The 25,260-nt window shown below is 53.8% G+C and overlaps 2 protein-coding genes across 4 annotated transcripts in view; one reads left to right on the top strand and one right to left on the bottom strand.

Annotated features, from left to right (window-relative positions):
* The window catches only part of ASXL1 (ASXL transcriptional regulator 1), a 64,511-nt gene extending 54,465 nt beyond the window's left edge, over positions 1–10,046 (top strand). The window contains exons 6-12 of the mRNA XM_081033685.1: positions 173–266; positions 701–853; positions 2,103–2,266; positions 2,363–2,459; positions 3,709–3,814; positions 4,112–4,745; positions 5,262–10,046. Of these exons, the coding sequence (XP_080889811.1) occupies positions 173–266; positions 701–853; positions 2,103–2,266; positions 2,363–2,459; positions 3,709–3,814; positions 4,112–4,745; positions 5,262–8,147 (4,134 nt within the window). The 3' untranslated portion in view covers positions 8,148–10,046. The remainder of the gene's footprint in view (positions 1–172; positions 267–700; positions 854–2,102; positions 2,267–2,362; positions 2,460–3,708; positions 3,815–4,111; positions 4,746–5,261) is intronic.
* A 4,505-nt stretch (positions 10,047–14,551) lies between these two features.
* Positions 14,552–25,260, bottom strand: part of NOL4L (nucleolar protein 4 like) — a 125,550-nt gene continuing 114,841 nt past the window's right edge. For 2 of the 3 annotated variants that reach the window (XM_081034179.1, XM_081034180.1), the window contains 5 exons: positions 23,199–23,384; positions 22,930–23,121; positions 22,584–22,706; positions 21,986–22,187; positions 14,552–17,853 (listed from right to left, as the gene is read on the bottom strand). In XM_081034179.1, the coding sequence (XP_080890305.1) occupies positions 17,633–17,853; positions 21,986–22,187; positions 22,584–22,706; positions 22,930–23,121; positions 23,199–23,384 (924 nt within the window). In that variant the 3' untranslated portion in view covers positions 14,552–17,632. The remainder of the gene's footprint in view (positions 17,854–21,985; positions 22,188–22,583; positions 22,707–22,929; positions 23,122–23,198; positions 23,385–25,260) is intronic. The other variant, XM_081034178.1, reaches the window with a different exon arrangement.

Below are 25,260 nucleotides of genomic sequence, written 5' to 3'. Positions count from 1 at the left end.
GCTCCGGGTGATGTCTGACATGAGTCGGTGCTGCCTCGGCATTACCTGCCTGAGCCAGTTGGACACAAACTCTTGTTTTTATAAGATAGTGAGTGGAGACGCGGCCAGAGGGAGTGCTGCTGCGGCCCTGCAGGTGACTCAGGCTCTTTCTGTGTCCCCTCTGGGAATATAGGCAAACAAGCCAAAGAAAAAGACCGGGGTCATGCTGCCTCGAGTTGTGCTGACTCCTCTGAAGGTAAACGGGGCCCACGTGGAATCTGCATCAGGTATGTGTGTGTAAGCTCGTGATTGCGATGCTCCTTCCTCAGGTCCTGGGGACCTGCCCCACTCTAGCAGCAGTTTCTGCCGTGGTAGTGTGAAGCCAGAGGAGCCTGGAGACCCTCTCCTGGCGGCAGGTCCTGGTGCTGGGCTCTGCTGGGCCCTCCCTTTTGCCTCAGGGCAGTCCTAAGGGCCCAGTGAAAGAGTGTTCAGGTGCTTTGTAAAAGCTGTAGTGCTCTGCAAACCAAGGCGGTGGGTTGGCATTCTTACCTGATATTTGCAAGCCAGCCCATGAGGTGGTAAGCTCTGCCAGCCCACGGCTGGGCCACAGAAGCACCCAGGATTGCCGGCAGCATCTCAGGGAGAGCTGGGAGAAGGAAGCTTGTCAGAGCCATGGGTGCGGCGGGTGGTACTTCTGACCAGTGAAATGCTATGCCTTCAGGGTTCTCAGGCCGCCACGCCGATGGCGAGAGTGGCAGCCCATCCAGCAGCAGCAGCGGCTCTCTGGCCCTGGGCAGCGCTGCTCTTCGTGGCCAGGCCGAGGTCGCCCGGGACCCTGCCCCGCTCCTGAGAGGCTTCCGGAAGCCGGCCACAGGTGAGTGGCATGGCACTCATTTCTCTGCCTGGAAAGGGGGCCCCTGCAGGCCTAGTGAGAAGATGAAGTCTGCTCTACTCCTTTTACCAGTTTGTTTTTACTTCTTGGTTGGCCCTTGTTGGTTTTTACCTCACATTTTGGTTATTCCATGTATAGCTCTTGTCTGCTAGACTGAGAGAGCTCCTTATGGGCAGAGATGGCACCGCATTACCCCTTGTATGTCCCTAAGGGCCCAGCCTGTGCCTGCCTTGATACTGCTTAGTGTGCAAGTGAGTGAAAATTGCTTCTGGGCTTCTCACTGAAGAATTCCAACGTCCGTTTTCTTTCTTTGGTAGCATCCTGCCACGTTTGTTCTGAACATCTGTAGTCACTGTCAGATGTCCCCTCCCCCCCTTTTTTATAACCTAGTTAGTATGTTAAATGGAAGCCTAAGTTGAATTGGGGGGATGCAAACAAATTCAGTAGTGTGCACCTCCCGCCCCCAGTGGAGCTGCTTGCAAGGCCAGTTTGCTATTTCTGGATTTATTTCTCAGAGCCCACATGCTGGTTGTTTGTAGATCAGCCACAGGAAACCATTAAGAGGACTAGCCTTGGTTCCTGAAAATTAGAATAAACCATTGCCCAGATGTGAACTAGGTTGTCTCCCTTGCTGTTTTTCCAGCTTATCTGCGGTGCTTAATCTAAGGTCTCATGGGTCTCTATTCTTAGTGACTTTTAAAAAAATAAATAAAAGTAACATTTGCTGAGGCTTCTGTGAAAGGTATTGACATTTCATTAGGCTTTAAACAACCCTTAGTACCTTCCTGCGTGGAGATCATACCTGTCTAGCTCATTCACGAAGGCTTTCTGCAGGTTTTCCTGTAGAACACTAACTAGATTTGCTTTTAGATAGCTGCCATCATTTCTCCATTTGGCTTTGTGGAACTTGTTCTCCAGCTTTGGAGGGAAGGTCAGAGCCTGACCCCTGCCTGGTTTTCTGTGAAAAGAGTGTCCTCGTCAAGCTATGACACAGCTTGGTGCAGAGTTGTCTGAGAGGATGCCGGCCCAAATGTTTGCTTAGGTTTGATGGCAGTGACAGTAACCTGGAAGGAATACAGGTTAGGGTGGGCTGGGCAATGAAGCAGATTGTGTGCAGATAAGTTCTGGGTCGCTTGGGTGCTGCCAACCAAGTTTTTCCCCTTAGTTAACATTTGCTTTTTTCTTAAGCTGAAAATCTATACCTTGTGTTTTACTGCTTCAAACATCACAGGTCAAATGAAGCGCAACAGAGGGGAAGAGATAGATTTTGAAACACCTGGGTCCATTCTTGTTAATACCAACCTCCGGGCCCTGATAAACTCTCGGACCTTCCACGCCCTGCCATCCCACTTCCAGCAGCAGCTCCTCTTCCTGCTGCCTGAAGTGGACAGACAGGTACAGATGGGTAGCCTTCTCTTTGCTTCTCTCTGGGGGAGCTTCTGTTGTCTTTCTGAGGTTTTAATTTATTGGGTTATTTGCTGATCCTTCTAGGTGGGGACCGATGGCCTGTTGCGTCTCAGCAGCAGTGCACTGAATAATGAGTTTTTCACTCATGCGGCTCAGAGCTGGCGGGAACGCCTGGCTGATGGTGAGTAGAAATTCTCATCTCAGATGGCTTAAAAGGTACGTGCCGTAGGTGGTGTCACTTGTCTCTTGGTACTTAAACCCAAACACTCATTTTCACCCCTCTTTTCTTTCCAAGGGATTTTTAGTATAAGGCAGGCTCTCCTTACATTACTACTCGATCTGGCAGGTGTTAATGTGCTCCAGAGCGCCACAGAAACGACAGCTACTGGGGCTTTCGCTACGTTGTGTGTGTACCCATCTGCATCACCTCTTCATCACGAAAACGGGCAGGAAGCGTGGTGGTGTCTGGGTGGGTGGAGGGAAGAGCACCGTGGCATTGAGCAGGTACTCTGCTTTTAGACATTGCCGCTTGGAGGATTGTTAGCTTCTCCTAATTTAATTCTGTGCGAAGCTACAATGGGAATGTGTTGGGAGGTGCCCGAGTCCCCCTCCAGGTTTGATGATTCACTAGGAGGACTTAGCGTAGAGTGGTCTTCATGGCTGTAATGTATTACAGTGGAAAAATACAGAGCAAAATCGGCGAAGGGAAAAGAGGCCTGGGCGGAAGTGCAGGGGAAGCAGGTGGAGGCTTCCAAGGTCCTTTCCCAGTGGAGTCACACACAGGGTGTGCTCCATTCCCCCAGCAACGACTTGTGACAACACACGTGTGTGGTCTGCCAGGGAAGTTTGCTAAAGACTTGGTGCCCAGGGTTTTTACTGGGAGCTGATCATGTAGCATGCATGTGCCTGGTACGTACCCAAACTCCAGATTCCCCAAAGGAGAGCAGGTGCTTCCCATAAGCCGTCTTGTTCGCAGCAACAGTTTAGGCACAGTGAGCCATTCATATTAGGGGAGTGGGAACCCTCCCGAAATACAGGTTCCCAGGTGTCAGCCAAGGGCCAACCTTGTAAGCAGGCCTTTCTAAGGATAAGCAATCAGGCCTGCTAGGTTAACTTTTTTCTGCACAGCAAGAGTGGGTTTTTTTGTTTGTTTATTTTGCTTTTCTAAACAATTTGTTGCTTGCTGTTGAATGACTAATCACCCTAGGGAAGAATAAATTTTCCTTATAATAGACATGTTAGTTGTATCCTGCGGAAGCATGATGTGAGAAATCCTCTCAAGGACATAGAGGTTAAAAAAAGATCTCTAAATTCACCAAAGTCACATGTATTTTGAAAACTGATGAGGTAGAATTGCAAGATTTGGCTTTCCATAAGACAGACATGACTATCCTGATTGCATGCACTCAAAAAAATTTGTTTCTCTCTAGGCGAATTCACTCATGAGATGCAAGTCAGGATACGACAGGAAATGGAGAAGGAAAAGAAGGTAGAACAGTGGAAAGAAAAGTTCTTTGAAGACTACTATGGACAGAAGTAAGGCACTTGGTTGCTGTGAATGCTGGTCTGGGCTTTTGGGGGAATAGAGGCAGATGTTCTCACAGCCATGCATGTTTCTATTTGGACGAGAATGTAGAGATCGCAGTAACTCTGCTCATTTAGCTTAATGCCAATCATACGGAAACTCCCAGAGGTTTTCCTCTAATTAGTGTTATACACCATGCAGATTTTTTTGGTTCTGAGATATCTGACATCTGGGTGTGCGTTATTCATAGAAATAAAGTAAACATGTCCTCTCTGCCCTGTAACTGATGGTGTGAGTTTGGTTTGCAGATTGGGTTTGACCAGAGAAGAGTTGTTGCAGCAGAACGTGGGCAAGGAGGAGGCTGAAATCAAGAGTGACTTGCGTGTCCCAGGAGAATCAGCACGGCCACAACGTGGTCCAGCCACTCGGCAGCGAGATGGGCATTTCAAGAAACGCTCTCGGCCAGATCTCCGAACCAGAGCCAGAAGGAATCTGTACAAAAAACAGGAGCCAGAACAAGGAGGGCTTGCTAAAGACACACAGTCGGTGGCACCAGACATCCCCCTCTACAAGGATGGAGAGGCTAAGGTTGACTCAGCTGGAGTGGGCAGCCCCCACCTGCCCAGCACGTCCTCTGCAGTGCCTGACCCTGAGGGTCCTGAATTCACAGCAGAAACTGGGGCTTCTCGGATCCAGACCAATCTGGATGACCTGGCTCGGGCCTCTGCGTCTCCAGACAGAATTCCCAGCTTGCCTCAGGAGACTGTGGATCAGGACCCCAAGGATCAGAAGAGGAAATCCTTTGAGCAGGCGGCCTCTGCATCCTTTCCCGAAAAGAAGCCCCGGCTTGAAGATCGTCAGTCCTTTCGTAACACAATTGAAAGTGTTCACACCGAAAAGCCACAGCCCACCAAAGAGGAGCCCAAAGTCCCGCCCATCCGGGTAGGAAGCTGTTTGATTCTTGGCTGCCCTGGGGCCATGTTCCCCTTGAGGGCCAGATTTGTGGAGCCCCTTTGTGGCGCCCTTGTGTTGATTTTGTGGGCGTGTAGAGCCCTCTACAAGAGAGCCATTCCTGAGACCAACTTGATGATTAAGGGAATGAGGGTCTTTACTGCCTCACTTGTTTGTTCACTCTGTTGAAGTTATGTCTAGAGATCAGAATCCTGTGGGTTTTTTTTTTTTAATCTTTCATTAGGTGGCGTTAGATTCTTTGTGTAGTGATTTGCACAGTCCCACCAGAAATTCAGTGTAGACATGAGAAGGCCCTTGAGCAGAGCCTTCTCAGATTGGTGTGGTATTGTGGGCAGCCATTTTACTATGACTGTTTCATTTTGAAGGAAAGTCATAATGATTCTCTAGTCCGTGACCCGTAAGCTACTAGAATTTCAGTTTAGCTTTACAGTGCTTAGGTCCAAACACCCAGTCACTGAAAACTGTTCTCTCATTCTTCTCTTGCAGATTCAACTTTCACGTATCAAACCACCCTGGGTGGTTAAAGGTCAGCCCACTTACCAGATATGTCCCCGCATCGTCCCCATCACAGAGTCCTCCTGCCGCGGCTGGACTAGCGCCAGGACCCTTGCAGACATTAAAGCCCGTGCTCTGCAGGTCCGAGGGGCGAGAGGCCACCACTGCCATCGAGAGGCGGCCACCACTGCCATCGGAGGGGGGGGTGGCCCGGGTGGAGGTTGCAGCAGGGCCACCGATGAGGGAGGTGGCGGAGGCCGCAGCAGTGGTGATGGTGGTGAGGCCTGTGGCCACCCTGAGCCCAGGGGAGCCCCAAGCACCCCTCGAGAGTGTGCGTCAGATCTACAGCGAACACAACTACTGCCGCTTCATCCTCTGAACGGGGAGCACACCCAGGCTGGAACTGCCACACCCAGAGCCACGAGAGAGGACCTCACTGCTCTCAGAGAGGAGGAGAGCTGCCCGCTACAAGGGCTGCCCATCCTCACAAGCGGCCTGGAAGATGTCTCCCAACTCCCCATTGCTCCCACTGGGGACCAGCCGTGCCAGGCTTTGCCCCCACTGTCCTCCAAAACCCCAGCCCCTGAGAGATTAGTCGAGCAGCCTGTATTGCAGCTGGATATTAGAACTGAGGGTGAGTCTTGTGCCACTTCTTGGGAAAAGGCCAGTGAGGAGCAAGGACCGACTCGTCCCCCAGAGAATGGTCCTGTTCAGTCTCTGGTGGGTGGTGTTGTAGTAGGAGCAGAAACTGGCCAGGCTCTGGACAGTGACAGTAATCCAGCCATGAAGGATCCTGTGAACGTGACCCTCACTTCTGCCCCCGAATTGTCATCGGTTGGTTGCCTACAGGACAGTCAATTTGATGACAAATTAGGACTTGGTGACTTGTGCCCACCCATGAGGGAAAGTGCTTCTAGCCAAGAAGACTTGAAAACCAAGGCTCTCATCTCGGATGGTGCTGTCCCTTGGATGCCTGGCCTGTCAAATGACAAGGCAGTGGGACAGCCCGAATCAGACTCGGACAGTGTCCCATCTGTTGAGGCCCAGGTCGGAGGAGAGTGGGAGAAGGCTGCTCCTCTCATTCCCGCATTGCCGGAGGGTTTGACAGCTGAAGAGGGTCTAGAGCTCCCCGACAATTGTTCCTCACTCTGGACAGTGCCATCTCGGGGGTGCATCGACAGTGCTGGCTGCGACTGCAAACAGGTAGATGTTGAAAAGCTGAAAATCAATGGCGACTCTGAAGCACTGAGTCCTCACAGCGAGTCCACAGACACAGCCTCTGACTTTGAAGGCCACCTCTCCGAGGACAGCAGTGAGGCTGACCCCAGGGAAGCCACAGGGATGAAGAGAGCCTTGGCCGTGGACAAGGAGGAGAAACTTGACAGAAAGGACTCGGCCTCGCTCTCCAAGGCGAATGGTGACCCGAGTCTGGTTACAAGGACGGACAGGATGCTGGCTCCTCAGAGCTGGGTGTCTCGCGTATGTGCGGTACCCCAAAAGATACCAGACTCCCTGCTGCTGGCCAGTACTGAGTACCAGCCAAAGCCCATGTCCCTGGGCAGGCCTGGGTCCTCAGTGGAGGCCACTAACCCACTTGTGATGCAGTTGCTGCAGGGCAACTTGCCCCTCGAGAAGGTTCTTCCTCCAGCCCTCAGTGGCAGCAAACCCGAACCCCCACGATTCCCACTTACGAAAGAGCAGGGGGTGGGATCTTTGCAAGATCCTGGGGAAAACAGTTGCATGGTTGGCAGGAGCAGCCCCAGTTCTTTAAGAGCTTTGAAGGAACCTCCTCTACCCGACAGTCTTGAAGCAAGTACTGGTCTTGTGAGGCTGGAGGCCACGCAGGCTCCTGGCGCGCCCCAAAAGATTTCCAAGACAGTCCCAAGTTTAGATTCCCTATACCCAGTGACAAATCCAACAGCTGCCTCTGGGAAAGTAGAAGTGGATTCCAAAGAGCAGTTCTCTCCCTTTAGTTTTGAAGAACAGAAGGAAGCCCGCGACTTGTCCCAGTGCAGTAATTCAAATGCTGCCCCAGGCAGAAGTCCAGAAAATCTCACTACCTCGCGAGTCCCTTGTTTCTCATCTCCCAATGTGATCTCTCTGGGTCCCAATCAGACAGGTCAGGCCCTGGGTGATCAGAACAGTGCTGGGGGCCAAGGGAAGAAGCTCTTTGGCTCTATGAATGCGCCTGCAGCCCTTCAGTACCCCAGGCCTGTGGAGCCAGTGCCAGTACCTGCGGACGCCCCTCCTGCTTTTCCCAGTAGAAAGTTGGGTAAAAACTCTGTGTCTGGTGGGGTACAGACTGCGTGGGAAGACAGGGCTCCAAAGCCACCACCTGCCTCTGTTGGCAGCACCAAGAGTGAGAAGACTTTTGTGGGGGGGCCTCTCAAGGTGAATGCAGAGAACAGAAACACAGCTGGACCTGGTCCTCGGGAGCTGGTGGATCACTTGCAAGCGATGCCCTTTGTCCTTGACTTGCCCTTCTGGAAATTGCCCCGAGAGCCTGGGAAAGGGCTCAGTCAGCCTCTGGAGCCTTCTATCCCCTCCCAACTCAACATCAAACAGGCATTTTATGGGAAGCTTGCCAGACTCCAGCTAAGTTCCACCAGCTTTAATTACTCCTCCAGCGCCCCTGCCTTTCCCAAAGGCCTTGCTGGGAGCGTGGTGCAGCTGAGCCACAAAGCAAACTTCGGTGCGAGCCACAGCGCGTCGCTCTCCTTGCAGATGTTCACCGACAGCAGCACGGTGGAGAGCATCTCGCTCCAGTGTGCGTGCAGCCTGAAAGCCATGATCATGTGCCAGGGCTGCGGCGCGTTCTGCCACGATGACTGTATTGGGCCCTCCAAGCTCTGTGTATTGTGCCTTGTGGTGAGATAATAAATTATGGCCATGGGAAAGGTGTATATTTAGTGTGCATTTTGATAATGAGCTTAAGTCTGCATACAGAATATCATTGATATAATAGACTCTGTCTCTAGGCAGGAGCATTGCTGCCTCGCCCTGAAATTGATAGTGCTAGAAGGCTCTCTCACTTACCAACCTTCTGGTCTTGCTGGAGGGTTTCTCGAAGGGCGACTCATTGGGCTGCCACCCCAGCTCACCCGCAGACAGAGCCTGGTATGTGGTGTGGGGAGCCTGTTTGACACCCAGAGGGACTTGAAGAAAGAAGGTTGTGTTCTCCACTAAGGGAACTAACCTACCCGAACTGAGTAGAAATGTCAGTCTTCCACTGCCCCCTCCCTGCCGTCTTTCCTTCTACTGGGGAGCTGACTGGGGAAGAACCAGCACAGGGTTAAGTAACTCCCAGCAGTGCCCACCAGGGGGCTCGAGCACCTGCTGACCTCAGGGGCACAGCCAGTTGGTGGAGCCAGTTTGACCTTTGGTTTTGTTGCTGAAGCAGAGTTGGGACTTTGCTGTCTCGGTACAAGCCACTGGCCACAGGAGCTTTTGGAACCTTGAATAGACCTGCTTGGACAGTGGGGTCGGGCAGAGGGTTGTCTTCTTAAAATGCCATCTGTAGACCTTGTCAGTCAGATATCCAGCTGTTTGGCAGGTGGATGCGTCTGCCTGACACCCTCCCTGTCACATTGGACTCTGTGGGAGCGGGCATCTCCACACACCTGTGTATGTGAAAGTCATTTTACATTTCAAAGCAGTGTGTGTTTCTTATTTTTATATTTTTAACTCTTTACCCTTGGATGTATAAAGTGAATTTTTTGGCTTCTGTAAGTATGCTCTATGCACCTCTGATGTTTTATCATGTATTTATATGTTGTACACAGTACTGGCCGATTCTGTAAATGGATGTATTGTACAGAGAACATGATCGTCTCTCCCTTACTTTACGTCTTGGGCGTCATTGCATTAAAGTGGTGTAATTGACTTCTCTCCACCTGTGTCGGAGCCACTGCATGCTGTGCTGCCTGACCTGAGGGTAGAGGGAGTGACCTGTCACCTGCTAGGTTGGCCCGGTGACCTGTGACAGGGCTCTGCTGCAGCCTGCCTGCTCGCTCGCTCCTCACATCTCTTCTCCAACCTTCACTGGCTGCTTGCTGCCAGTGACAAACCACAGCTCCCGTGTTAAGTGCTTCTGGATTCAAGGGTGAGTGCCCTGGGCAGCCCCCAGGTGGAGCTTGCAGACCTGGCTCCAGGGCCAGCCCACCTGTCAGCAATACCTGGGACCGTGCTCTCCAGGGGCCACAGGGCTGAGTGCGGCATACTTTTGACAACAGGTTGGGGAAGAAACAGCCAGGCCTGCTGCCTGCCTCTTCCTACACGTTTCTAACAAATAGATGTCTCCATAGTTGTGTTCCCTCACCCTGCTTCCTGCCTTATTTCTCGTTCCTCGACGTGTTGCATAGTTGAGAGTCCTGTTTAACTTCAGTCTCCCTGTGCGAGTGCTTCTGTGTGAAGTATAAAATCAGTACGACTTAAGCAGGTCTCATTTCATCTGAAAGGTCCTCCCCCTCTTCCCCCCCAACCCCCCCATTTCATCCAATGTGGCATTTTTGTCCTCTGAAGCATGAGTGAGAAGTTGGCACTGATGGGGTGGTTTCAGTGCCATATTGGCCAAGTCCAAGTTGTCAACTTCAAGAGTCTGTTTACCAAAGATAGGGAGCAGAGGCCCAAGCCTGCTTGACCCTCCTCTTCCTTCTGCTGTGACCTTGGGGCCACTCTAGGGTACAGTGAAACTGATCTGGTCCGTGGGGCTGCCCAGGGAAAGCACTGCTCTTGTATGTCTCGTGGTATTGGAAAAATAAACCTGTACAACCTGCACTGTGGTCTCAGTCATCTTCTGTGGCTGCCCTGCTGGGTGGGAAGGCCAGGCTGAAGTGCAGAAGCTGCAGTAAGGAGCAAGCGCCGGCTCTGGAGCTGCCTCTGGAGCTTCTGTTGTGTGAGGAGCTCTTGTGAGGTGCGTCCGAAAGGCACGGCTTGTCAGTTTCACAGGTCTGCGGACTGCGTGACGTGACATACTTTCCCACCACGTGCACCGGAAAGCAGAAATCTAATGAAAGTGGTCAGGGTGCTCATCCCAAGTGCCTCACTGAGATGGAGGCTGTTGCCCAAGAGCTTCCCAATGGCTGATCTGTGGGGAGGGTCAGCAGTTCCCAACCTTGAAAAGCCATAAACAGCTGAGCGCCTCCGCTCAGCGGCAGGCAGCAGTGAGGGACATGTTGGCACAAGGTGGGGTCTGATGCTAGTTGATCGACATGGTGGATGACAGCCTACAGGGGTTGAGTTAATTAAAGCCCTCAGACGTACCTGGGGTACGCTTTTGTGCTTGTCAGAAACTAGCTTAGTATATAAATACGCAAAAAGTGAAAAAATAGAATGTGAAAGTGAACTAAAATATGTATCCATTAATTTGTGTCCCGTGACGTGGAGAAAATAGACTTAATGTGTGGTGGAACAGCTTTTGGGGCCGTCCACGCTGCACTTGTGTGGTGTTGCTGTTTGATACAGGTGCCGTTGGAGAACTTAATGCTTAAGGGACTCTGTGGTGTCTAGGCAGCCACCTGGTGGTGAGAATGTGTACTTGTGCCTTCGTGGCACGGAATCTCTGTCCACTTAAGTCTGCGGGAGCTTAGGTTGCATTAGGATTCTGAGTTGCATCTCCTCAGGGAGGTGGCATGGTGTGGCGGTGGGTTAGAGTACGGGCCCTGCTACCGACCAGCGCTGTGCTTGGAGCAGTTAGCCTCTGCCAGCTTTGCCATCTCTGAATGGGGATAGTAGTTCCCACTTCGTCAAGTTGTTGGTACCCCGGACCGTTAGTTTGTACCAGGCCAGACAGTGGCTACATGAACTTAGAGGAGAAATCTGTACGGCGTCTGCCACTTGCTGCCCCTCACCCCAGGGGGGAGCTGAGGAGAGGGCGGCCTGGTATGCTGTGCTGAGGGGTGGTGTGGCCTCATCCTCTTGTTGAACACACAGTCCTGAGTTCAGAGACTGTCTGGTAGGGGAGACATTTCACTCAAGGTCCAAAGGATGATGAAACCTAAGGTTTCAGAATGTGCAAGAATGTCTTATTGGCCTGGTGAGGTATTCACTTGTTTTATGTCCAACCTACACTTGAGGAAGTCAGGCCCTCCTTGAGATGGGGGTGTCACAGGCTGTGTTGGGTGTCATTTAAAGTGACAAGGGGGGGTTGTGACCTGGAGATGAATGGTTGAAACCAGACATCAGTGCCCTGCTTCCTCTCGTGTCTGCATCGGTTTGAAAGCCTGGAGTGAACATCTCCACCAAAAGATGGAGACAGAAGCTCCGTGTGGAAAGGAAGGAACGAAACGACAGCTGTCGGGGCAGTGGTTCAGCCTTTCTGAAAACACGGGCTCCTCTGAGAGCCCGATGGCAGGTCTGGAGCCTGTCCCCTCAGGAATGCAGTTGTGGATACTATTCCCGAGGGCACACAAGCTCCTTAGGCAGCTGGGGTCCCTTATATAAGGGCCCCTGATTGATAACAAACCTAACGAAATCTGGTTTTATACCCAAGACCAAGGAGAGGAGAGATGACTGCAAAGGATTCTGAGGTTTCCTGTAATTACTAAGCATCTGGAGTACATTTTAAATTACTTTAAAAATGCAATTGCTGTTCAGGTTCTCTGTGTCTCATCGAGTGAAGAGAGGGTCACCGGTGTGGTCACTGAGTAAATCTGGGTTCCCTGTTCTAACGGAGCGTTCCCATTTGACGTCCTGTACACTGTGAGCAGTGGTTGGGAGCGCCATTGACAGAAGCCAGACGGGATCAGCAGCGCCTCTCTGTCCTGCAGCAATTTCTCCCCCATCTCAGTGCTCCCGCAGAGCTGCCATGCTTCAACCACAGGTAAGTGCTTCCCTGGTCGGCCCGCGTGGTCTGCATGTGCTGTCTGGGTTCTGGATATGTTGTTCCAGGTCGTGGGGATTTATGGTTCCTCAGTGATTCTCAGCAGCGGTAGTTTCGATAGGACAGGTGTGTTCATGGTATTTCTGAGAATTTGCTGCCCGTGGCCCCCACGTGCATGTGAAAAGATGGGGTGCTGAGGTGCTGTCTGCTTTGACTGTACTTGCTACTGTCTTTATGAATCACAGCCCCCCGAGTCTACTCCCCAGGTACAGCGGCCTCAAACGGTTGGCTTCTCCTTTTATCCATTTTATATACTCGGCAGCTGCACAGAATTGCTATTTTTAAGATTCTTTGGCCTTTACAAAAAAATCAGTGTTTTGGAAACAGCTGCCATAGTGTGTGTATCTGTACACACAAGATACACAATTTTTAACAGTAAAACGTACGTTTGTGCTTTTAAGTCACGTGGCACGTGGTCAGAATTGGTTTTAAAGTCATGACAATGAGGTTTGTCCCTACCGATATTTCTGCAAGTTTTCTTATAAAGTTTAACCTAAATGATACATGCAGGATGAGAAAGTCTGTGCACAAGTAAACATCTTTGGAAAAAGCGGTCCTTTTGTTTCCTTCAAGGTGGGATCTGGGGTTTTGGGTCGAGTGGAACGTCAGGTAGTGAAGGTTCAAGAATGGTGTCACGTCAGTTTTCCAAGCCAGCGCTGGCTCGCTCGCTCAGGGGTTGTTAAAGGAGTTTGGTTTCAGTCAGTGAAGAGCTGAGCCCTGGGGTGAGGGGAGTGGGAAGGGCGCGTGTGCAGGCAGACGGCTGCATTTGAGACCTGCTTGGTCACTGGCTGAATTTAGGCGAGGCGTGCCCCCATTACGCTCCTGCTAACTCATCCATAAGTGGGGCAAGGGCGCCTCCCTGGGAAGGTGACCATGAGATTTTCACATGGGGCCCGCCTGTGTTTGGCACCTGGTGAGCACCAGTGAAGGCTCGTTTCTTTCCCTTTCTAATGGGCTAGGTGCTAAAGGAAAGGACAAGTTCATCTGTTCCAGAAAATTGATGGAGGACCTTCCGTGTGCTAGCTTTTTAGCTAGGAAAAGGTAGATTCTAGTAGTAGAAAGGGGTGTCGGTGCCAAACTGGATTTAGAAGCAAGAAGTCTGGCTGGTCGTGCTGCTGCAGAGAGGACACAGTGGAAATGAAGCATTCGATTTGTTATTCAGTGTTTATTAAGTAGATTCAGTCTTATATATGATATACAGATTCAAAAGAAAAAGGATTCCACATACTTATGAAATCAGTGCATTTAGCAAGTAATACCATGGAGATAACAGCTCGATTAACAGCTCATTGGTCTTTTGTTAAGTGAGGGGAGAGGGAGTTGGCCTGTGCTAGTCATTCCACAAACAAAACAGAATTTAGTTGCATCACATAGAGAAGACACAGTCTAAGAATTAAAATATTAAGCCACATTTACTGGAAAAACTCACTATATAGAACACAAAGAATTTTTATAGAGCATTGAGGAGGAAGTCCCCACCTGCTTAGAAGAGCCACGTTAAGTTGCATAGGTGCATATCTGTAAAAATATAATTTAGAGGTGAAGCCATTGATTAATAAAGAGTCACCTTTAAAAGTTGGTGCCATCCACTCTTTGCCTCAAGTGCCATATGCTTATCATCTGCAGCCCCCCTGCCCATCTCCAGAGGTGATGCCTCGTGCACAGGTTGCCTCCAGGGGGGAACCTGCAGAAATGCTTGTGCCATCTGCACTGGAGCCTTACCATCTCGTCTCAGATGCGGAGCATGCGCTCTTCCAAAACGTGTCTGAATTAGGACTGAGGACCCCTGGAGTTGTCCTGAAATCCTGAGTGGCTTGACCCTGAAGGTCACATGAGTCGCCGTGACCTTCCTATTCTCAGGCTGCCAGGAGAACATGCCCATCCCCCACTCTGCAGCCAAGTCGTCCTTTCCCTGTCCATCTGTCCGCAGCACATCACCCACCAGCGGCCACAGCAAGTCTGTTCTGACCCCTGCTTCTCAGCGGCCCACGTGATAGACGCATACGGGCCCTCTGCCATGCGGAGATTTTTCTGAGCTTAGAAAAGTGTTTTTCAGCAAATCTGAGTTCTGTGTGGTATAGGTTTTCTGTTTTTGTTTTTAGGTGGAAACGTAGGTAAAAAGTGAGAGGTTTTTGTTTTGTGGCTTTGCTAAGCAGATGGGCGTAGTGAGGTGCCCCTTCCTCCTCAGGGTCGAGTCTTGCAGAACACACAGGGACGGGGGCATCTGTACATGTAAACAGTACACTTTCACTGAGTCCAAAATTAGGAGCAAAAATACAAAGGTTCACATTGGTCTTAGGTAGATACAGGCGAAAAAGGATTGAGCTGTTTAGCTCAGAAACAACAAAAACAAAGTTTCTAAAGCACCACTAAATTATATAAAAATCAGACCATGGACGGATTGAAACTGGTATTCTGGTGAAATACTTTACTATCTTGTAAAAAGTTTTACAAAAATTACAAATTAAAAGTATCAACCCTCTGAGTTCAAAGCAGCATTTTGAAAATGAACTGGTAGTTAATCCTATAACCACCCCTGGAGTCCTAAGTGGCCCTTGGGAATAGGGATGGTGGGGGTCCACCTGTTTGAAATCCTCTAAAACGGTCCTCGCCCCTGCCCACCCCCCCATGCTGTCCTTGGGTGTACACTGTCCGCTTGTACGAGTGGTGAGGGTAAATGCATTCCAGATGCGTTACACTATTTCTGCTCTAGGTGACCTGCCAACGAAGACCAACCCCCATTCTCCTGATTGCACCCTTCTCTCGGGATTAGCCCCCTGCGAAGACTCTGGAATCGTGTGTTCTCCTCTCCCATTACCTTTTCAACTCTGGGTCCCAAGTGACTGATTTGTGCCCTGAGGCCCTCCCTCCATAAGAATTTTAAATGGCTGTGGGGCAGGGCTTTGGGAGAAGGCAGTCCCTGGGGTGAGGGTGGGAGGGCTGGGGCGGGGTTCAGCGGAACCAGCTCACCGATGCTCCCCACGTCAGGAGGAGAGGGACTGGGGTGAAGCTGCATCTTTTAAAAGAAAAGCAAAACAGAACAAGTTCCCTGACTGAGCTAGCTAATGGAATCCTGTTTCCACACAGTAACTTGCTCCTGATTCTGCCATGTCCAGGACTTCATGTGAAGCTTCTCTGGGAAGGAGCCCACCCGAAAGGTGGGGTCGGGTCGACACGACAGTCCCGTCCTGGGGGGCTGCTGGAAGCCCCAGTGGACTAGTACCAGTGGCATTCCTTTCCTTTCTCTTTAAAACACATTGAAACTCTGCTCTTACCGCAGCACTAGGTCGGCTGAAGTTGGTCAGGGCAGCCTGAACTCAGAGAAACATGACTTCAAACTGTAGCTTATACTGATCTTTCGATCTAATCCCTTGTGTGGTGGTGGCGGGAGCCCCTTCCCCAGTCTTTCTCACTCCGTTCTGCTAAGAGCAAACCATTCGTGCCTGGCTTGGGTACTGCCTCTGGGAGGAGAAATGACATGTTAAGCAATTGGTATCAAGAATTCTAAGGCGGCGATTGTCTCTGCCAGTTTTTAACATTTAAGATTTTCACAAATTGCCTGGGGTAACATTTTGCAAAAGATCTACTGATTACTTTGTAATATTGTTCACACACAAAAATAAATATTTACACAAATTCAAACGTCAGGGAGTGTACTGAGCAGGGGGTGCGAGCCATGTGGATGGCTGGGGTGTGGGAGGCCTTGGGCACTGGAATTTGTGCTGTGCTAAGGGGAGTCTCGGGTGTCCTGGCCCTGACCGTCGGAGGCCTGGGGGTGGGTCCGATGGAAGGCAGAGGCGGTGGGGGGTGCAGTGTTGGAGGCCACTTGAGAAAAGACCACCCCCAACCTCTAGGGACTGGAAGTAAGCATGGGGTGGGGCAGCCTACCTTTCAGCGTTTAGGGATCCGAGGCAGGTGGGGCACCCACACTGGAGCCCCACCCCTGCCCCTCCTGAGGGTGGTTTGCCACAGTGCCAGGAGGCAGTTGGCTGCAGAGAAGCTGGTTTGGGAAGGGGTGCCTGCTCTGGGGTCAAGTGGTTCTCTGGCTGTCCTAGGGTCCACTCGGCCCTGGCTCCCCTGGGGCCTCTTTGCTTGGGGAGGAAAGGCAACAGAGGGCTTCTGCCAGCTCTGGGCAGGGGCGGGCAGCAGAGAGCTGCTGTCATGGCTACGGAGTGTTGCATGGGGAGGCCCCGTGGGCCTTCTGAGGTCTGGATGAATCCCTGGTTTTAGCAGCACTGGTAGGTATTGCACTGAGCAAGAGGAAGTGCCTATAGGGAGGAAGGAAACCAGGCCAGCCATTTCTTCTGCCCTTTTTCACACTCCAGGGATTATGGGTTTCTTCTAGGACAGATTCCTCCAGAAGAAGGGCTGGTCCTAGGAAAACCCAAGTGGCTTTTCCACTTCTGTTAATGGTCCCATTTCCACCATGGGAGCAGGGGATGGGAGCTGCAGTCCGCCTAGGAGCTTCTCGTTTGGTGGCTGGCTGCCTGACAGCCTAGGGCTCACCCTGAAGAAACGGCGCCTTCCCAGTAGGTATCTGAGGGCCCCGGGGTCTGTGGAGAAGCATTCAACCTGGCTCCCGGGGGACGGCCCAGCTGACTGGCTGCCATCTCCCAGCGCTCAGTCCTGTCTAGCAGCTGGGAGGGCCGGGGCCAGGGCCCTCTCTGGGCTCTAGCTCCTGCCACCCATCTGGACTTACCTCCCAGGCAGACACAGTGTGGGGGGAATTGGGAGACAGCCATTCAGAACAGGTTCAGGGCACATCCTGGAAAAAGCCCCCGCTGGAGTGTGAGGTAGAATACAGGTGGCCGTGGCTGGGGCTTCTGTGGAATGTGGGGGTGGGAGATAGGGGGAACCAGATGTGTTTGCTTTGCAATGGTATGGGTGAGGTCCTCCTGCTTGGCGGTGCTGGGCACTCAGAGATCGCCAGCCTGGCGCCCGCCCCCCCACAGCCCCCGCCCGTGCCAGTGTAGTGATATGGAATGTTAGGTCACAGGGAGACATCCTTCTGATCAGACAGACACAGACTGGCAATCTGTACAAACACAAAAGAATCCATTTTCAGAAAAATAAATTACTAAGGGGAGAGGAAGAAAAGGGTCCACTTTGTTTTTCTTAATAAATATGCAATTCTGCTCACCTAAGACTTGAAAGGTAATTATCTGGGGGTGGGATTCTAACATCAGGGTCCACAAAGATGATTCTAAATAGGGCTGCGGCCCCAGCGCCGTGTCGGGATCCCCAGCCCTTCCAAAGCTGCCCACTGGCCTCTTCCAAGCAGCTCAGAGCACCCGTGTGGTGAGATTCCAAAAAAAAGTGTCCTTGTGCCCAAAGTCTCAGGTGCTTGGAGTGTGGCTAGAAACAACTTTTTTGGATCCCACCTCTTTCAAAAAACAAAATGTACCAACTGGTGAGGCAGGAAGCCGGTCCAGGGCGGTGTCCGCCTCGTTTCCTAGGGTAGTGCACTCCAGGTGCCGCGGGGTCAGTTCTGCTGTAAAATGAGGTTTTCCAGTTCGTCTGCTGAACGCAGCAGGAAGGCGGCCGATTCTCGGTAGCCGGCGATGAGCTGCCGTACAGCGCTGATCTCCGTGGGGCTGAGCTGGGCGGCGGGCATGGCCCTGCTGGTGCTGTTGCTGGCGGGCGTGGGCGTGGGCGTGGTGGAGGTGGTGCAGGCCCCACCTTTCATGCTGAGGTCCGTGGGTCCTGCAGAGAGAGAGGGAGTGAGGGGGGCGCGGACACCTCGCATGGCACCTGGGAGGTGCCCTCATCCTTTACGTCGTCCGGGGGCCTGCTGTGGGTCAGGCACTTGGGCATGAGGCCAGTCTGCCTGGATGGTTGGACCCCTAGTGCTTAGAATGGGGCCTGGTACCAGTGGATGAGACATGGGGTTCTCCATGAACCCTTAGGGAGATCCCGCAAGGAAGATCTTGCGACCTGTTGTCACTGTGTGACAGCTGGAAGAAGCTGAGGCCTGGCGGGTGAGGTTTGCCCAAGATCACACAGTGGACGTGTGCACGAGGCTCTGCATTCAGGGCAGGGTGGCATGCGACAGGGCGCGAGTGTTGGTGTCACACAGGGAACAGAGCTCCCTGGCACCAACCACATCTCTGCTGCTTTCTGAGGGCCCTCAGGGAGATGGTACTCCCCCAACAGGCACGCAGCCCGGCTCTGGTCTCCAGGTAAGAAAGCCTTGTGGCGGAGGAATGTCCCTGACTCTCCCCGACGTGGTGAGCAGAGCTTTGGGACTGATGGTATTGAGAAGACAGGCTGTCAGTGTGTCTGGCGGGAGTGCAGGTGTGATGGGCAGGGGCCTGATGCGTGAGAGGGCCAAGTGTGCAGAGTCCCCCGAGGCCAGAGGCGAGCCACAGAAGACCAGGAGAAGAACTGCACCACGTGTGTGCTCAGACAGGGAAGGGGCTTCCGGCCAGCGCCCTGCTTGGCTGTGGGAAAGAGGCGGGGCCAGAGCAGCCAGGCTGGCACGGAAGCGCAGCACATGTTCAGCCTATCTCAGGAGCTGTGGCTGGGACAGGAGTGCGAGGTGGGTCAGGACGGTGAGGACAGGCCCCAGGTACCGTCCTGAGAAATCAGCTCCCCTTTGCCCTTGGACAGCGGCAGTAAGGGGGAGCCTAACTAACATCTTCTTCACCACCCCAGGCCCTGTCTCCCCCGCCTTTCCCAAGCAGTTCTGTGGGCTTGGCTGCTGGCTTTGGAACCAGGCGAGCCTGGCCTGCAGGCCTGCTCTGCCACTCCACAGGCCATTTGCTAACCTTCCTGAGCCTCGTCCCTCGTCTGCAACACGAGGCGGCTGTTGTGGGGCTGAGCCATGCCTGTGACACCCTCCGCACGGCCAGCGTTTCTCAGCCGCTAGAGGCCCACCGGGGAAGGGCTTCCAGACAGGTGTCAGCCTTTCTGAATGGGCTCCCAGAAGACTTGGATGCTCCTGGAATTTGAAAAGCATTCTTTTGAGGTGTTCAGCAAGAAAACAGCCAAGAAGTGAGGACCCAGGGCGGGGGCAACTGGAGTTTCCGTAGGGAGGCCTTCTCTGACCCCGCCAGGCCCGTCCCGTCCCCGCCACGTACTGCCCGCATGCAGACGTTATTGTACATGGCGTGTGACGCCGCACTCAGTTATCAGCCATCTCTCCACTACCCCGCAGTGCCTGGTCGTGCTTCCACTCATTGCAGCTGCACTGGTAGTTGTTATACTGCTATAAAGAGCGACGAACAAGCTCTTGTCACTGGAGACATCTAGACGGGAAGTAACATTTTAAGAGAAATTATGGAAACTCGACTGCTGTTAAAAGGAAGCTGATGCAGCTCCCAAATGGGGAAGGAAGTTGGAGTCTAAGATGGGACAGCGTGTCACGGGTTTATTTCCTCTCTAACTAGAGAACATGGATGTCAGGAAGGAGGTCCTAGGAGCTGGCTTGCTGAGGAACATCCTTGGAATTGAGTCAAGAGAACAGTTAAGTCTGTTAAAATGAAATGCAGGATGGAGAGGGGCTGTGCCTTGCTGAAAACAGCAGCCAAGTAGGTGGCTGATTCTCATGTTGGTGGCCGAATGGAAGCTGGGAGCAGGGGCGCCTGTGCTGGCTCCCGGGCCCGTCCAGACAATGCTTGGGGACGGCAGAGGGAGGCCGGAGCTACGTGCACAGGTGCTGTGCTGGCCCTGGGCTTCCTCCCGCCCACCTCCAGCCCCAGGTCTTGTCCTCCTCACCCCTGTGCTCAGAGCTGTCCCCCGTCTCTCCTGGGCTGTAGCTACGGCACAGAAAGGAGAATGTCCCTGTTTCCTTCAGCCAATCTGATCTGGAGCCAGCCTCCCTCCAGCTCCAGTTACGGGAGTACGCTCAGGTTGCCAGGTGGTTGCTGGCGGGGCCGCACCCCAAGCAGGCAGGCAGAGCCCGATTCTATCTAAGCTGATCTGCATCTCCAGATGACAACCTAATAAGCAAAGGGAGGTGCTCGGAGCCACCAGTACAGCTGCCCAACCCAGGGAGCAAACCGACTGAACGGTCACTTCGAGGCTGCTGCTGGGGAGGCAGGCGGCGCCACGCAGCTGCTTGTTGCTCTCCTCCACCTGCTGGACTCAAACCCAGTGCCCACAGGACATAATGCCCAAGGCAAGGAGGCAAAGGACATCTCTGCCTTGGTGACCTCACTACCCACCTCTAAGGAACCGGGGCGCTCACAGACAGAGACTGAGGCTCAAGGAGGTGCAGAGCCAGTAGCCTCCCTGGCAGGTGTGAACAGGGCATGCAGCAGGCCCAGGGCCCTCAAGAGGCTGGAGCAGTCCTGACAGCTGCAGCCCTGAGACAGGCCATGTTGCATGGCGCCAGATGGAGGCTTATCACCATCGCCTGCAGCCTGCAAAGGACTGGGCCCCAGATGCCCCAGGTATAGTAAGGGCTTCTAACCTCCCTGTCCTGGGACCTGTCTTCAGATACACATTTACAGGGTCCTCACTCAGGACTGTCAGATGGCTCTTCTTTCTGGAAGGAAAGCAGCCCGCCTGGGAGAGCCATTCCACCCCTCGCTGCAGCCAGCCACCCTGGCCTGTTTCAGGGATTCGGGCCAACAGCCACTTATTTTAGGTTAAGACGCATTAGGGAGGGATGAGCAGTTAAGCCCAGGCACAAATCTTCCAGGGACTTGCACATACTTCCTGGGGGTGGGCAGGTGAGTGGAAGGTGCCTGGGCTTTCTGCCATGAGCAGGGACCATTGCCCCCCTCGTTGCCCAGGGACACTCAGGGGTCTCCTGCAGTCAAGGACTTGAGAGGAATTCTCAGCCATGTTAAGCCAAGACCTAGAACCAGGGTTCCCTGACCCGTGGGCGGCACCCTTCTCCAACCTAGTCCTCAAGCAGCAGCTTGGTGTCACCCTCAGGTCTTCCCCTCCCCCTAGCCTTTGAGTGACCCCGAAAGTACGCTGCTTCTGCCTCTTGCCCTCCGCGTTCAAATCTCACAAGGGCAGACAGCACAATTCACACCCTCCATTGCTCAAAACCTATCAGTGCACAGAGAACAAAAGCCTGGCCGAAGAGGCCCTGAGATCACTCCCGCCATCCTTGCCATCCCAAGGCCACTAGGCTGCTTCCACCAGTGGGATCCGCTCTTCCCCTGCCACACCCACACCCACCCCAGCCCCTGTGTGAATGTGCCTGAGGTCCCCGCTCAGGGCTTCACCTGACTCCACGGGGAGGTTTCTGTCTTTCTAGGGAATGTTTCTCCAATACTGGCCTATGTCCTGTTGGCATCAGAGCTGCCTAGGAAGAGTTACAGGGAGCATCTGAGGAATCACGGCCCCAGATGACCTTGAAGGGGTCAGAGCCGAGGCCCGACACCCAAGTGAAAGAACTGTCATCTCACAAGTGAGGTCCTGAGCTGAGGCCTGGAGAGGGAGGTGACCTACCTGGAGCCACTTGGCAGGCCAGCCAGGCTGCAGCAGAACTGGGCCAGGCTTGGGCCAAACCTTGGCTCCACCACTGTGTCACTGGGCCTTGGTCAGCGTGGGTAAATGGGAATGTGGTGGGTGTGAAGAGGACCCAGCTCGGGTAAAGAGCAGGGCCTGGCTGGACTCAGGGCTCACAGGGGCCCTGAGGGGGAGGGTAACCAGAGAGAAGCCCGGCAGTGCAACAAACGACGATGCCTCCTTGGAGACCAGACAGGAGAGAGTCGGCTTTTTGTTTTAATCAGTTGAAGTCTTGTTTTCCAGTTCAAGGACTGGTTAAGATTATGAGATGGGAAGGGTCCCTGTACCACGAAGGAGTCACTTTACCCCCTTCCCAAGGCTGCCGTGTAGAGCAGCCGGGTGCTGAGCAGGGAGCCAGCGCACTCACCATTACTGTGATTTCCTGTCTGCAGGGAGGCAGGGGGCTGCAGGTTGCTGCCCAAGGCCCCGTAACCACGGTAACTGTAGTTGAGGCCGCCGTTGACATACACAGGGTCCTGGGAGTAGGAGGAGGCTGGCAGTGAGTAGGTGGAGTGGGTGATGGCTGCGGTGTCACGAGAGTGCTGCTTGTCCAGGGCTATGGGCTCGTCCTGCAGTGGGGAGGGAGGTGCTAGGGAACCAAAGGGGCAGCAAGGCCAACCACTGTCCCTGGACGGAGGCTGCAGGACTCTGCTCCGCCTCCCTGCTCCCTCACCCAGGGCCCAGCTCTGCTCATCTCTCTGCTGGGCACATTTGATCTGTTCCTGCCCCACTAAAAACCCTTCCAGAGTCCTGGGGCTGAAGCCTAGATGCTCTTCCTGGGTCTGCAGGGCCTTGCGACTGGGCCCTACTCCTCCCACCCCATCACCCTTGCCGCCTCGGTAGCTCCACCACCCTCAGGACTGCTCTCCTGGCTCCCTGTGCACTTAGGGCTCCAGTGTCTGTGGAGTGACCAATGTCCACCTGCCCGGGAGCGACCCTCGCAGCGGCCGGCAGGGGGCAGGTACCTGAGAGGACTGGTAGATCTCCAGGCGCATCCTTTTGGCTGCTTTTCTTGTCTCGCTCTCACAGGCGGCTGCCAGGATGTTTTCTGCCATGGCCGAGGTCAGGTGGGGAGGCGTGGGTCTGGTCTGCAAGTGAATGGGGACAGAGCAGTGTTGGGCTTACAGAGACCCTGCCCTAGTGGTGGGTGGTGCAGGGCTGGGGTTTGGGCTCTGGCGCGTCATCTGTGGAGCTGTGACACCTTTCTGGGCCTCAGTTCCCGCCTCGGTGCCAGCTTCCGGGGCTTGGGGAGCATGATGGGTACGGTGTGTGGCTGGAGGTCAGTGGCAGTGCTGCAGGGCAAGGGCTCACCATCTCCATGCCGTTCTTCTTCATGCGCCGGCAGGACTTGAGGTACGTGCGGATGCGCTTGCGGGCCCGCTCCTGGAACTCGGGGAACTGCCGGCTGCAGGACTCGATGATGGCCTGGATCTTCTCCTTGGGCTGCTTGGAGATGGGCACCATGCGGTCCAGGTTCTCGTCCACAAAGAGACGCACGAACATCTGTGGGAGACACAGGCTGTGGGAAGGGCTGGGCCTGGCTGCCGCCCCCGCCCGGCCCAGCGCCTGCGGGCGCTCACGTTGAACGCCTTCAGGCGCTCGGGGTCCACGCCCTCCGACTCGTTCATCTTGTCATTATCCTCGTGGTCATCATGCTCATCGTCGTCGTCATCTGCTGGGGGGGCCCGGCCCACAGTCAGGTCCTCAGGGCAGCCGCTGACCTCGGTCTTGATGGAGTCGTAGCTCCCCGAGCTATAGGGCGGGGACTGAGAGAAGGCAGGCGTCAGGCCAGGTCCGCTCCTGGTCTCTGACAGGCCCTGTGAGCTGGGGAACCAGGATGAGCCACAGCTGCAAGGCCCCACGCAGGTCCCGTTCTCTCCCCACTCCCTTCATCTGTGAACCGGGGACAGCAGTGCTGCCGTCCCCTCCCTGGGCAGCTGCAGGAAGGACTGCCCAGGACAGCACACGCAGAGGCCTGGCACCCTGGAGGCGCTGGTTTACTCAGCAGCAAGCCCACACCACGCGAGGGACAGGCAGATCTCTTCTGGCTTCAGGGGTCTCCTCCCTGACCCCCAAGGGACTACAACCCTGAGCTGATGGCCGAGCTGTCACAAAAACAGCAAGTGTGGTATCTGTTGGGGAGGAGGCACAGATGGCTGGGAGAGGGAACCAGCCAAGGTGACGGGTCCATTAGGCAAAGTGCATTCCCAAAGCTCCCGATCGGGGTTCTCCTGTCTGCCACTGTCCACAGGGAGACATCATGAGCCCCAGTGCAGAGTGTGTGTCGAAAGGGGAACAGGGAACCAGGTGCAAGCCACCGGGCATTCATCCCATCTTACAGCAGAGAAGGGACCCAGCCCTTTACTCCCACCCACACCCCCCCCCATCTAGCATACACTCCCCATTCTTCTCCCCCCACTTTTCTCCATCTTTTTCACCCTCTACAGCTCCTACCCCCGGCCCCCGGCCCCTGGCCCCTGCCCTGAACAGGCTCCGTGAGGCCCACTGTCAATTGCCTTTTACAAAGTTTGCATCTTTGGTAAGTCCTGACTTCACTCACTGGGATCCTGACTAGCAATGTCCTGGAAACGTGGTCCCTGCCCTCAAGGAGGTGGGCACCTAGCAGGTAGTCGAGTCCAGGAAACAAATAGCTACAGGTGAGACCCTGCAATGTGGTCACGTGCTGGCCCGGAAAGGGATCACAGTTCTTGCTGACGAACCAATGGAAAAAGATAGACACTGAATGGCGCCCTGACCCAAAGCAGCTGCCACCACCAAGCTTCCCTGTGACATGTCCGCAGGGATCAGCCTCCCCAGGGCCTCTTGCTGCCTCATGCAGGCTTGGAACAGAGAGTCAAAAGACCGCCTGTGCAAGTCATATTCGCAAGCTGCTCCTTAGCCAATCCTCTGCCAGCATCAGAGGAAACAGAGAAACTGTAAGATGCCAGCTGTTGGTGGCATTCGTGCTCCCATCTCACTTTCTTGGTCCACACATGTGGCCATGGTGGCAAACTCTCCCTTTCCAGCTCTTTGCTCACTATGGACAGCAGCTGTGCCTATTCCTTGAACTCAAAGAGGAAAAGGCTATGCTTTGGCCAGTACCTACTCCATAGCCTAAGCTCAGACACAGACAACTAAACACCTAGCCATTTGTACAGAACTTTCCCATGAGATGCCATCAGAGGCAAGCAGTGGCCCCCCTCCCCATCCCCCTGCACAAGAGAAAACAGCTTGAGGGAGAGAAAGGAACCGGTGCAGGGGCACATGGCTGGAGCCCAGGCATGTAGGGCTCTAGGAAGGCACCTTTGGCCCCCCGCCCTGGCAGGAGAAAATACACCCAGGAGAGCTCATGTGCTCAGTGCTGCACTGCAGGAAACCTCAGTGGCCCGGAGACAGCTTGCAGAAGTATGAGGGGAGGCCCCAGACAGCAGGGGGAGAGCCAAATGGTGGGGACACCTGCCCTGCCCACCTTCTCTCACTCCCCATCAGCCTGGCCTATTTACATCCCTTGGGCCACACACAAAGGCTTTACCCCTTTTCTGCATCATCTGTAAAATGCAGAGTAGCCACAAAACGTGAGGCCTTGGGCCTGTGTGCTGGATGTGACCACTTGCTGTTATTCACAGCAGACTGTCCTGGGTG

The sequence above is a fragment of the Rhinolophus hipposideros genome (genome assembly GCF_964194185.1).
Source record: "Rhinolophus hipposideros genome assembly, chromosome: 22".
In the NCBI taxonomy this organism is placed as follows: Eukaryota; Metazoa; Chordata; class Mammalia; order Chiroptera; family Rhinolophidae; genus Rhinolophus; species Rhinolophus hipposideros.
Note: the sequence above shows the minus strand (reverse complement) of the source record. Positions and strands in the feature narration are given on the sequence as shown.